The sequence below is a fragment of the Pseudonaja textilis genome, chromosome 4 (assembly GCF_049901715.1).
Source record: "Pseudonaja textilis isolate UNSWEBS1 chromosome 4, rPseTex1.2, whole genome shotgun sequence".
In the NCBI taxonomy this organism is placed as follows: domain Eukaryota; kingdom Metazoa; phylum Chordata; class Lepidosauria; order Squamata; family Elapidae; genus Pseudonaja; species Pseudonaja textilis.
The window spans coordinates 26,728,678-26,740,667 of record NC_141993.1 but is presented as its reverse complement, the minus strand read 5'-3'; the positions used below and the strand labels follow the sequence as shown (position 1 = coordinate 26,740,667).

Genomic DNA, 11,990 nt, shown 5'->3' with positions numbered 1-11,990 from the left:
TTGGGCATTTACAGTTTAATTAAGAGTAGCAAGCTTGATGATTATCAATTACAATTTAATAGAAGAAACTTGAGCTACATCCGAGCTATTTAAGCATGATACTAATCCTATATATGGCTTTTTAATCTGCAGAAGCCATACTGAGCAACGTCTATCTCAGCAAGAGCCCAAATTGTCAGGAGGACAACTGACAAACTCCACTCTTTACAGTTGCTGAAAATGCAGGGAAAATCAAAGAATGTTGAGGAGAAAGGAGATATTTCAATACCTCTAATGCAGGACTGTCAAACTTGCAGCCCGTGGGCTGGATACGTCACACATTGGACATGCCCACGCCTGGTTTAGCAAAGGAGGGGGTGGAATCTCAATACGTCACATGACGCCACCATGACGATGTGAGTTTGACACTCCTGCTCTAATACAAAGCATATCTCTCCAATACACTATGTAGCATGTTCCTCTTTCAGTATCTTGTTACTGTATTTTGAGAATTTGCACAGGCAGACGAGTACATATATGATAGATACCCTTCTGATATTCAGTGAAATCAAGATCATTATGGGAACTTTAACCCCTTCAGGTGAATTGAGACTAGCATTCAGAAACCCTACTAGCTTGGGAGAAGGTGATTTATAATGTGTTATTTTACAGAGGATCACTTACCCGGAAAGAATGCTTGTTAGTCATTTATTTAGATCAAGACGTGAAGGGTTTAAATTCCAGCAGCCAGACAATCTTCATTTTATTGCCTTGCTTTCCAAACCCAGCCCCTTAATCTTACAGCATTTCAATCAGATGGAAGATTTAAGAAGAAAAAACAAGGAGCGGGAAGTGAAGTGAGTCAAGCTAGAGGAGTTTTGAAGGTGTTGGCAGGGAGAAGGGGTAGGCATCCTTCAAATAAAAGTTGGGTGAAATTTGGGTCTCCTTCTGGACTGTTGGCTCCTGCTCAAAAAGCCATGGCCAGGAGGGCTTTTGCATAAAGTTATTCCCTTCCAAATAAAATGAAGAAAAACTCTGATACTCATATTCCCTGTTTAACTGTTAACATTTGGTTTACAGTAGTCCTTGGCTTACAACCATTTTGTTTAGTGATTGCTCGAAATTACAAAGGCACTGGAAAAAGTGAGTGTTTTTCACACAACTGTTACAGCATCTCCAAGGTCATGTGATCAACCTTCGGAGGCTTTGGCAACTGGCATGTATTTATGATGGTTGCAGAGTCTGAGGGTATTATGATCGCCTTTTGCAATTTCCCAACAAAGTCAATAGGCCAGTTGGATACACTTAACAACCATATTATTAACTTAATAATTGCAGTGGTTTACTTAACAATTGTGGCAAGAAAGGTCATAAAATGAGGCAAAACTCCCGTTAAACTCTTGCTTGGTAATAGAAATTTAAGGGCTCAATTGTGGTCATAAATCAAGGACTATCTGTAATTGTATGGGCATATGCTGTACACCTTTACCTGGGGATCATCATGATGTTATTTTGTTTAATCCGAAAATCTGTTTGCTTTGACACACTTCAACTCCAAAGGGGAAAAAATGTGTATTTTTTAAAAATAACTGGAATAACAGGATTAACGATGTCCTTTGATACATGGGTAGTGTGAGCCTGGTCAAAAAAATGTTCCCAAAAGGTATGTTTTAGAAAGCAGCTAATAGCATTTGTTAACGTATTTACTATTTAAAGCTGCCATAATTGGAAAAACCTTAGCATCACCTCCTGTATTCCTAAAATGGCCTCCTCAATCCACCCAATCAGACTGACAACCACATTATGAATCAAAACAATCTAAGCAATCCAGACAAGGTATTCAGATTGTTTATTAGCAAGAGTAGGACAACTTCTCCGCCATACTCTGTCAACATGCACCCGGATTCTAAATCAACTTTTTAAAACAGCACTTGCAAAAATTACAGTTATTTAGTCATTATTTATGATTACATACATTTTGTTAATGAGCACTAGAACTGATTAACAGTATAACTAAGTAATCTGTTATTGCTTGTCGACACTGCAGCTTTGGATCCACTCGAGAGAATCCACTGAATGCCTGAGTTATCAAACTGCATTGTTTTATCAAATGCAAACTATAAAATGCTGGAGAACACTTAAATACCTACGAGTGAGTATGATCTATTCCTACTACATGGGCATGCCAAGTTCATTATCTTCTAATGTGGCCCTAATCCCGCCATTGCTATTTTGTCATACCTTTGGTTAGAACCCAGTCCATGGGGCTTTCCAGATATAACTAAAGTATAATTCTCAGGAACATAATGTATTCACCAGGGTCAAAGTTCAGGGAAAAAAGGAACAGAGTTTATTAATGCTTTGAAGGGGCCATATTCTTCCATTCTATAATTGAGTAAAAATCCAATAAATTAATATAGATCGAATGACAGAGGCTGCTTTTGAGCGTCCCTCAATTGATAACCTCCTGCAAAATGAAAGATGATTTTTTTTAAAGGGGTATTTTGATTAGGCAGAAATGGCAGTTGCTGTGGGGCAAACCAGCCTAATTTTTGTATGTCCACTGACCCCCCCCCCTTTGCATTTATGGATCAATCTCTCATGCATTCCTGCCCAGGATGCCAGATTGAGTATTTCTATATAAAAGATTAGTCTGAAAATTGGCATGTACTCTGCCAATGTTACCTCAGAAAAAGATGTTTTGTCTATGTTGTAACCTCAGCCCCAGTATTTAGTGTTGTGATAATGATCAGCCCACATATTTAATTAATAATTTAATACAAACCATGTTATACTTGTGATAGAAATGGATTTCTATGCTCTTTTCATGCTTGTCACCTTTGGTATAAAGAGAGTAACGTATGACTATGGAAGTAGTAACTACAGTGTTTTAAAATATTTGAGATGCATTAGGAACTACTCTCCATTCCAAAATCTTATTTTCATTGCAGGAGTAATTGATAGTTCTTGACCTTTCTGCAAGCTTAAATATCCCTCCCATATCCATTTTAAATTTATAGTACAGGCAGGCATTGATTTAACAATTGTGGCAAGAAAGGTCATAAACTGGGCCGAAACTCATTTAACAACTATCTTGCTTAGCAATGAAAATTTTGGCCTCAATTGTGGTCATAAGTTGAAGACTACCTGTATGAGTTTCTTCCTTTGAAAAAAACCTCATACAGTACATATCATTTTTAACTAATTTGACAAATAAAGCATTAGTAATGGTACATTGGGCAACAACAAAGACAACTTTGTTAGGCAGATGTAGAGATGAGAGGTGAAGGTAATCACAAGTAATCCTTGACTTATGACAATGATTGGGACCAGAACATTGGTCACTAAGTGATGCGGTTGTAAAGTGAGACGTCACACGACCACATCGCTTAACAATTGCAATCCTGGCAATTATCATCTTTCCAAGCCATTCTGTGCTTGGTTCTTTCCAGCCCCGAGTCTCAGTAAGGGATTGTCTCTGACACCCCCCATCAATCTCTTCCATTTTAGCCACCTGCACCGTTGTCACCATATTAATTTTGTTTTGATCTTTATCCCACCTTTATTGTTTTTAATTTTAGTGAAACAGAAATCATGATTTAAAAAAAAATGCTCACTGATGTTTGAAATATAGCTCCTGCCATGATGCTTGAGGACCAAGCGTGGTCTTTGGCCTGGAAAAAATGGTATACCCATTGTTCTAAAAAAGGATCCAGGTTCTGGAATACTGGCTTAGAACCTTCATGAAACAACTTGGAACGAAAACATCTTGTTGACATTGACCTGGGATATGATGTCTGAAGGGTCTTCCTTGCAGAGAGTGAAGGCTTTTGGGTGTGAGAGAGTTGTGCTGTATCTCCTAATGTAGCTGGCTGATGGTTTTCCTGAGTGGTGTTATTGAGAGGTGAATATCTGAACTACATCAAGTATTTTTTTATCTACCCAGCAACCACAGAACTGCACAACTCCCGGGCTGTGTGCTACACTCCAGGCAGCTGCAGACGTTCCCATTAAATGCCAGTTGCTCTTGCCACCCTGCCTTCCAAGACTCCTTTACGCCTTGTGCCTTGCCACTCCAGCTGACCTTCACCGCCCCATTTCTGGACTGTGTGGAGCTAAATTTGTACAGCAAAAAAAGGGCAGGAAAAAGCACAAAGAGTCCCTTTCCTTTTCATCATGCTCCTGGGCTGTACAGGATTTGCCAACTTGCTGTGGCCAACTCACCATGGCTAACTCACTGCGGGACAACTCACCTTGAACAACTTGCTGTGGAAAAATTTAACAATTCTATTTATTTATTTATTTAAAAAAATAAATAAAATTATTTTAATTTTTGCCATTCACATTTCATTCTGTCCCTCCTTTTGCATCCTTTCTGTAATGATTCTATTCCATCATTTCTTTGATATTGTTCTGCCCCGGGCTTCGTCCAAATTAAGGAACCACAAACAGTGTAAAATCAAACCATTTTTGAAGTTTTGGGTTTCTACTTCCCAGCAGTGCTGGGAATTTGTTGCATTCCCAGCCAAAACTCATTAGAAACAATTCTCTTGAGATAAGCTCATGCCTTCAACATTGTAGAAGGCCGCACTTAATTATAATATATACTGACAGAAGTTCCAGCAAAAACAAACCAAAATTCCCAAGGCTTCAATGAGAAATCAGAATCTAATGAACTTCTTTACTTCCTGCAACAAGCACATCACCGAGGGCTGGTTTTTATCCCTTACAGGAGGGGCAATCACCTCCCGGCCTTACTCCTGAGTCGCCCCTGCTGCTTCAGCTGCTCTCTCCTTCTAGCAGCCCTGCATACACGCGCACTGGGAACAGGCTCCCCGGGGTCCTCTGCTTCGCTGCTGCCAGACTCCAAAGGCAGCACCCCACTCCCAGATGGTCCTGGCCCCATCCCTGCATTGGACGCAGGACCCTCATCTAAGTCCTCGCCAGACTCCCTGACTGGTTCCCTTTCGTTCTCACTGTCCAATACCTCTACCGTCCGCACCGGCTGCCGGTGAACCACAACAGATATTATTGTAACTCTTGTCCTGAATTGTCCTGTTGGCCCTGGTGAATTGTCATAGACGCCTTTTTCACAATGCAAAGCCAGCCTCAGCCCCACCTGGGAGCTCTTTGCAAAGGGACCCTTTGGACCTCTGCTGCCCTTTGTGCATTTTTTTTTCCTTTTCTGTAACAAGCAACCAGCCCCATACAGCCCAGCGTCCAGGCTGGGCACGTTCGCAGCGGAAGAAGGAAGGCAGTGAAGGTCAGCTGGGGTGGCGAAGCACATAGCAGCAGGGTGCCAAAAGGCCCTCGATGGGGGAGGTAGACAGATGGGGGGAGTAGGAGTGCTCTAGGGGTCATGAGTCCAGGCAAACTGCCAAGCAACCAATTTTTTTTTTATTAGTTGATAATAAAAAATACAAAAATATAAAAGAAAATGATAGGAAAATAAGGGAGAAGGGAATGGAAAAGGGTAAGAAAAAGGGAAAAAAGAAAGAAAAGGTGTTGACTTCCAACTCCCTTTGGTGCAGTAGAATAAGATAATAGCATCAAACCTCAACTTTTTACTTTAGTATAAACTAGCCATTTCTATAACAACAAACCCAACTGGTAAAACCCAAAATCAAAGTTTCACTTTTTTCTACCTCAAGCACAAAGTCCAGTAGAGACAAAAGTAATTGTGTTTTTTTCGTTAATCAAAGCAGTCAATTTAGCCATCTCTGCTGTGAAATTTTGATCATGTGACTGCAGGTGCGCTGCAACAGCTTTAAATTTAGGCACAGGTTTAAGTCCCTTTCTAATTTCTAATGCTTGTTGAACAAATGGCTGTAAGTAGAAGACTATCTGTATCAGATAGATAAATCCAGGAAGAAATATTTGTGTGTGTCTGCTTTTTTGCAGACAGAGGTCCATATCTTATAAAATGATTTGATTGATTTGCTTTCTTCCTCCAAACTCAAAGTAGCATTTTCTTATTATTAAGAAATGGGACAAGACGAGTGAAAATAGATACAATGAACATTATTCAAGCTCAACTTATAGCATCTTTCCTCTCAGCTGAAAAACAAATCAGAGATGAGAATCACCAAAAACAGCCCCAATGATAGGTGTTCTCTTTTCATTGCAATGTAGAACTCAATAGGGCAGTAAATTGGCCACCCCTGTCTTAAAATGTGACTAGAAGTAGACTCAGTAAAAAGGAAGTTATGCAAATTTGTACCGTTATTCTAGGACAGACTCCTACCAGTTCTAACACTCTCCAGATGTGATAGGATTACGATTGTCAGAATTTTCACTAAGTATTACCAAACTGTCTGGGACTCCTAAGAGTAATCCTGCAATGTAAAACACACCCAAAGATATTAAATTTGGGGGGAAAAACTATATAAAAAGATAAATCTTTATACGGATTTTGCCATAAATGTTGTTGCATGTTTTTCATGCTTCGTGAATTAAAATAATTTGATACAATTATGTTAAGCACTGTTTAGTGGATAACTGGAACAATTCTTCTACAGATTTAACGGGCGTTCCACAAGAGGACATGCATCTTGAAGCTATAGCTGGGTTGATACTCTTGTTCTAATAAGTAGCAAAGAGCATTGTGTTCGCATTCACATTCCAAATGATCTCTTGCTAATGGACTTCAGAGCACTGCAAAACTCTCTATGTAGCTTCAACAAACTGCCATTTGTTATAGTGGAAAGGGAGCATCTGACAGGTGCCATCAGATCAGTTTATAGTTTGTTTTGATGTTAAGGGACAATGTACCAATCGTGTACCAATAAAGGAGAATCTTTGAAGCTTATGGTTAAAATGCTCCTATTTTGTCTACTAGTTGAAATGTACATTTTCTTGAGTAACAAAATGATGAACCTCTGAGGTATGATAGAGTACCTTTCAGTCATTCAAGTATATGATGTAGGAATATGCTGTCATTTTCAAATTAACCCATCAAGGTGAAATATAATAATTATATAGCTCTTCAGTTAATTCTATGTTCTCTCTTTATTTTTCTACACTAATGTAAACTGCTCTCTATAGTGTTTCTTCCAGAAGATGTAACATACGTTTTACAATAATCAAGGCATCAGTGGAATTAATCATAACAAAAGCATATAAGTGGTGTAACCCTAATAATACACACATTCTAGTCTCATCTTTTGAAGCCTTTACTATTTGAGTGTTAAGGTCCTCATGTCTAACCGCTTAACACCAACACCTGATCTTTCTCTATGTGCTTTTAGTGGCCTAACCATTCAAAAGCTTGATTGTTTTTTTAGTTTGATAATTAAAATACTAACTCCAATTATACTTGTTTCCAGTTTCTTTTGCACAATTGTCTCCCCTTCCTTCCTCAAAATCAATTGGCAAATGGTTGCTACTCTGAACCATAAATAGCAAATCATACAGTGGTATTACAAGCAGTCTCTGAGAAACAACCGTAATGGAGTCTGCCCATTATGGTCATTTGTTGTGACAGTTGTAAAACAGGCCACAGGCCCAATTTTACTCTTTTATGGCAATAGTTAAGAGAAGGCTGTGTTTATTAAGTGAACAATGGTTTGTTACGGATAGTTTTACAACAAAATATTGTAAAACACAGTCGCATGACCATGGGATGCTGCAAACACAGCATGTTGCCCAACACCTGCAGTTCAGTCACATGACTGTGAAGGGAGTCTGACTGTCAGAACTTCAAATTTGGGTTGTAAGTTGTCAGTTGTAACTTTGAACGGTCACTAAGCAACAGGTCGTAAGTCAAAGATGCCTGAAGTGCCATATAAAAGTTGTTGTGATTGGAAGGTCCAATCCTGTTAGGAACTTTGAATCTGATGACTGTTAGATCGTGGATTGACGTCAGAACCAGGGAACGTTACTCCCTTTAGTTTGATTTGATTGTGAAATGACTGTTGAATTTCAAAAGGGAGTCTTAACAGTTTTGCTTGCAGTTTTGAATGAGAACTTACTCCCTTTAGTTGATTTGATCGTGAAATGACTGTTTGAATTTCAAAAGGGAGTCCTAACAGTTTTGCTTGCAGTTTTGAATGAGGAACTTATGGAGTCTTCAGGTGAAAGTAATAATTTAGATAATCGCTGGGTGGATGTCAGAAGCAGGCGTCTCCTTACGAGAAGAAACCAACGGGAGCACAGGAGGAGGGCAGATCAGTAATTAGACTAATTAGCTGCTGCTCTATAAAAGGAAGAGGGATGACTCTGCACTCTTGTCGGGAACAAATTGTTTGCAAGGAGAACCGAAGACTTTGGCTTGGAGGATTTAAATCTGAAATATCTTGTTGGGACTTGGATTTATTGGGACTGTTAACTTGGACTATCTTGTGGAGGCTGGCTGCGGCTGTTATCAGTGAAGATTCCTGGTTGCTGCCTTTATTTGCGAGGACTGCTGCTTTCAGCCTTATCTGTTTATTTTTGGAAGGTGGGACATAACAAAAAGTGATGCAGGCTAAGAATTTAGGCTGCATTTAAAATATTGAGCTCTTTTCAGCAGACAAATGATGGGGGAAGTTCAACTTCTGCATTATTAGACTGACAGTTACGGCTGATGTGCATGAACTCTGAAACTGTGTATTAGTTCCCAGTTTCTATTCCTAGAAGGAGCTCAGTGTGGCATGAGAATTTGCAACAAGTCTTCATGAACTGAGGAAGGTGCAGACTCTGTGTGTGTGTGTGTGTGTGTGTGTGTGTGTAAGGCTGATTGTGCTAGATGACCACACTTGACATTCACACAGTATGCAGGGGATCCAGGCAAATATTACATTGTGAGTTTCTGATAAAGGAGAAATATTTGCCTACAATTTAAATAACTACAAAAAATACAGTATACCAAAATCTTGTTAGATTTGCCCTAAAACAGTACATGACAACTGGAAGAGAAAAAGAATGCCATAGTAATTTTATTTATGTCAAAGAGACATTATCAGTGCAACCCTAAGAAAACGCAAAGTTTATAAACATAAAGTAGCACTCTTGGCAAGAAAAACATGGCTGCCCAAGTGTTTCCAGCATTTTACTAGTCTGTATATAAAATCTTCTCAAACAGATATAAAGATTAAAACTATTTTGACCTTTCTAATAACTCTTCAAAGATATTTATTAATTTTTTTCCTCCCCTTTTCCACTGATTTTTACATAGAATCTAAATGGCTACTTCCAAGAATCTATTTTTTTAAAAAAATGGTATCACTCCATGCTTCCTTTAAAAACATCAATATGGCCTTTTAATAATATTTTCTTTCTTGTCCAGTAAAATATGCTTCCAAAACAGCTGATCTGAACAAAAAGCAATGATTTGCAAGTGAAGATCAGACTGGAATGGAAACTTCTTCACAATCCATGCAAACTAAACTTTTAAAGGGCCACATTATTGTAAAATATACCATTTACCTACACAGATCTTCATATATACCACTTAATTTTAGTTTCTGGTAGTGGCTCTATGACAAACATATAACACATGACTAGAGCATACTTGCTTAAGTTGCTGTATCCCTATTGCAGCACTGATGCTGGATGAACCTAGAAGGAATCAGGAATCCTGGATCACTTGTCCTAAAGGATAAGGTCTTTGTCCATTAGGAAAATCCACTGAAGGCATATTAATCCACTTCTAGTTCTTCATCCAGAAAGATTGTTCACAGTTTTGCGGCCATGAAATTGATATGAGGTTTCACCAGAGGGAAAAGTGGTAGGCTGCGTTTGAACTCAGTCATGTTTTCAATCACAGCTGGCTGTAAACAAAGCATTTTAGAAAGATAGCCATTGAGAACCAAGCATGCTCCTACTGATACACTGCACAAGACAGGCAGAATCACTGAAAGCTGAAAAAAGCACAGGTTTTAACTGCAAAACCATCATTAAAAACCAAACCCAGAAATCAGACTTGGACCCAATTCTTCTGAAATAGGATTGTGTCCTCTATTGTATAAAAGTTCAATGTAACAATAAGATGAAATCTGCAGACAAAAACACTCTTATGTGTCAATGGGAGTGAAAACATTAAGCTCTATGTAAAACCTGCAATATTATTGCTAAAAGATGGATTTGAGGCAACCAGGAAATCATCTCAGGAAAAATTGCTGACAGTTTAGAATGACCAACTGAGAAGCTGACTATTAGCATTTGAAGGGATTTTAGACAGGCTGAAATCCGAACCAGTGCTCAATTAAGGCAAAAATGACAATGATAAATGATCTATTGCTTGTGAGTTAAACTCACTATACTGCCATTCACCTAATTGCCTAATCAGTGTAAATAGGTTGATTGGTTGTGCTGGTTTTTTAGTGGCTTCTATATTTGAGTGACCCGATCAACTTTTTGTCAAGACTGTTTGCCAGGAACTGCTTCTTATGCTTCTTGTAAACTTATGCTTCTGTTGTTTAGTGATATCATCTATTTAACTTGTTTTCTTTTTTAATTATTTCTATTTTTTTCATGATTCTCTCCAATAATTCTTGCATGCCTGAGTCAAGTGGTTTTACTTCATCTGATACTGAATTTTGGGGGGCCTTATAAATTCTAACTGCTTCTCTTGGTCATCATAAATATTCTTCTGTAGGCACTTGGCATGGTGTACTTTTCTCAAGTCTATCCACAATTTGTGATGGTCGATGCAATCAAAATCCTCTATACAATCCATCAAGCAAAAACAGATGTTTTTGAAATTCTCTTGCCTTTTCCAGAATTCACTGGGGATGATTTATATGATCTTGTGTGCCTTGTTTCCTTTGAACCCAAGTTTACATTTCATAATTCCTGTTTCATATATTGTTGAAGTCTGGATTGCAAAATCTTAATCATTAACTTATTAGCATGTCAGATAAATGCAACTGTTAATAATTCAAACATTATTTAGAACTGCACAAACTAGATGGCATTTGGGGCATTTCTTTTTTAGAAATAGTAATGAAAATATCTTCCTTTTTTACCTGTGGCAGTGGTGGTGCTGGTGCTAGACTTATATCATTTTGGCTTGGAAACTCTCCTACAACAGGACCTATTTAATAATAATAACAATAATATTTTAAAGACTAATAAAGAGCTCTATAACATATATTAAAAAGATAAAAGATGCATTGTTCCCTTGTTGGAATTTTTGCATATTTTTATCAAAATAACAGTCACAAAGGATGGTTGCCTGCTGAAACTCATATGCAAGTGTGTGACGGCAATGTGCAACGTAGCAGAGTATCTTTCAGAAGGAGACAAACACAAGTCTTCCATTGCTGAATCTGTTGGTAACAGGATACTTTTGACAAAACGATGCTTGGATATTCCCTCAGCTGTTTCTAGTTTTGAATTATGACCAGATTGTGGCAGAATGTAAGGAAAGGATTTTGTAATCAAATTTCAACCTGAATTTCTACAAAGTTAGAGCTGGAAACTTCAAGAAAATTGTTTTCTGCCAGCAACTCACAGTTCACAGATATCCTAGGGCAGCGGTCACCAACTGCCCACTGGTGAGCTGCAGCCCAGTGGTGGGCCATGAGAAAATTTTGGTGGGCTGCAGAACAATCTCACCCCCAGAGCACACCCCCAAAGCAATTAATCCAGACTGCACAGAAACACAAGGCTGCGCTGCCCACATGGCCCGGGAACCCTCCCCACCCACTCATTCCTTACCCGGTAAACCTGCCTGCTAAATTACTATTTTTCCTTTTTCTGACCATCATCTGTTCTGCTGTGCCGAGAGATTTAGATTAGCTAGGAGGCAGGAAATGGTTGGATTTCTTGCTTTCTAGTTAGTCTTTAGATCTTCGGCTCAGCACAGCCGAACCTCCCTCAGGACTGAAGGTTTGCTTGCAAGCAAATTCAGTGCAGACTCATGGCAAACAAATTTGAGAGACTGAGCTAGCCGATGGTAGATAGATAGATCACTGAATGATTCTGTGAGCAACTCAATCTGCCTGCCTGCTTTGCCTGATTTGGGGTAAAAGTTTCTCATTTTTATAAAAAAAAATCAATATTTACATGCATGGTGTGTTGTGAGTTAA

At 38.7% G+C, this 11,990-nt stretch overlaps 1 protein-coding gene across 6 annotated transcripts in view; it reads right to left on the bottom strand.

Moving 5' to 3' along the window:
• Positions 1 to 8,876: 8,876 nt before the first annotated feature.
• IDE (insulin degrading enzyme) overlaps positions 8,877 to 11,990 on the bottom strand; it is a 62,895-nt gene continuing 59,781 nt past the window's right edge. For all 6 annotated transcript variants that reach the window (XM_026710581.2, XM_026710582.2, XM_026710580.2 and 3 more), the window contains 2 exons: positions 10,926 to 10,993; positions 8,877 to 9,728 (listed from right to left, as the gene is read on the bottom strand). In XM_026710581.2, coding sequence (XP_026566366.1) covers positions 9,633 to 9,728; positions 10,926 to 10,993 — 164 coding nt within the window. In that variant the 3' untranslated portion in view covers positions 8,877 to 9,632. The remainder of the gene's footprint in view (positions 9,729 to 10,925; positions 10,994 to 11,990) is intronic.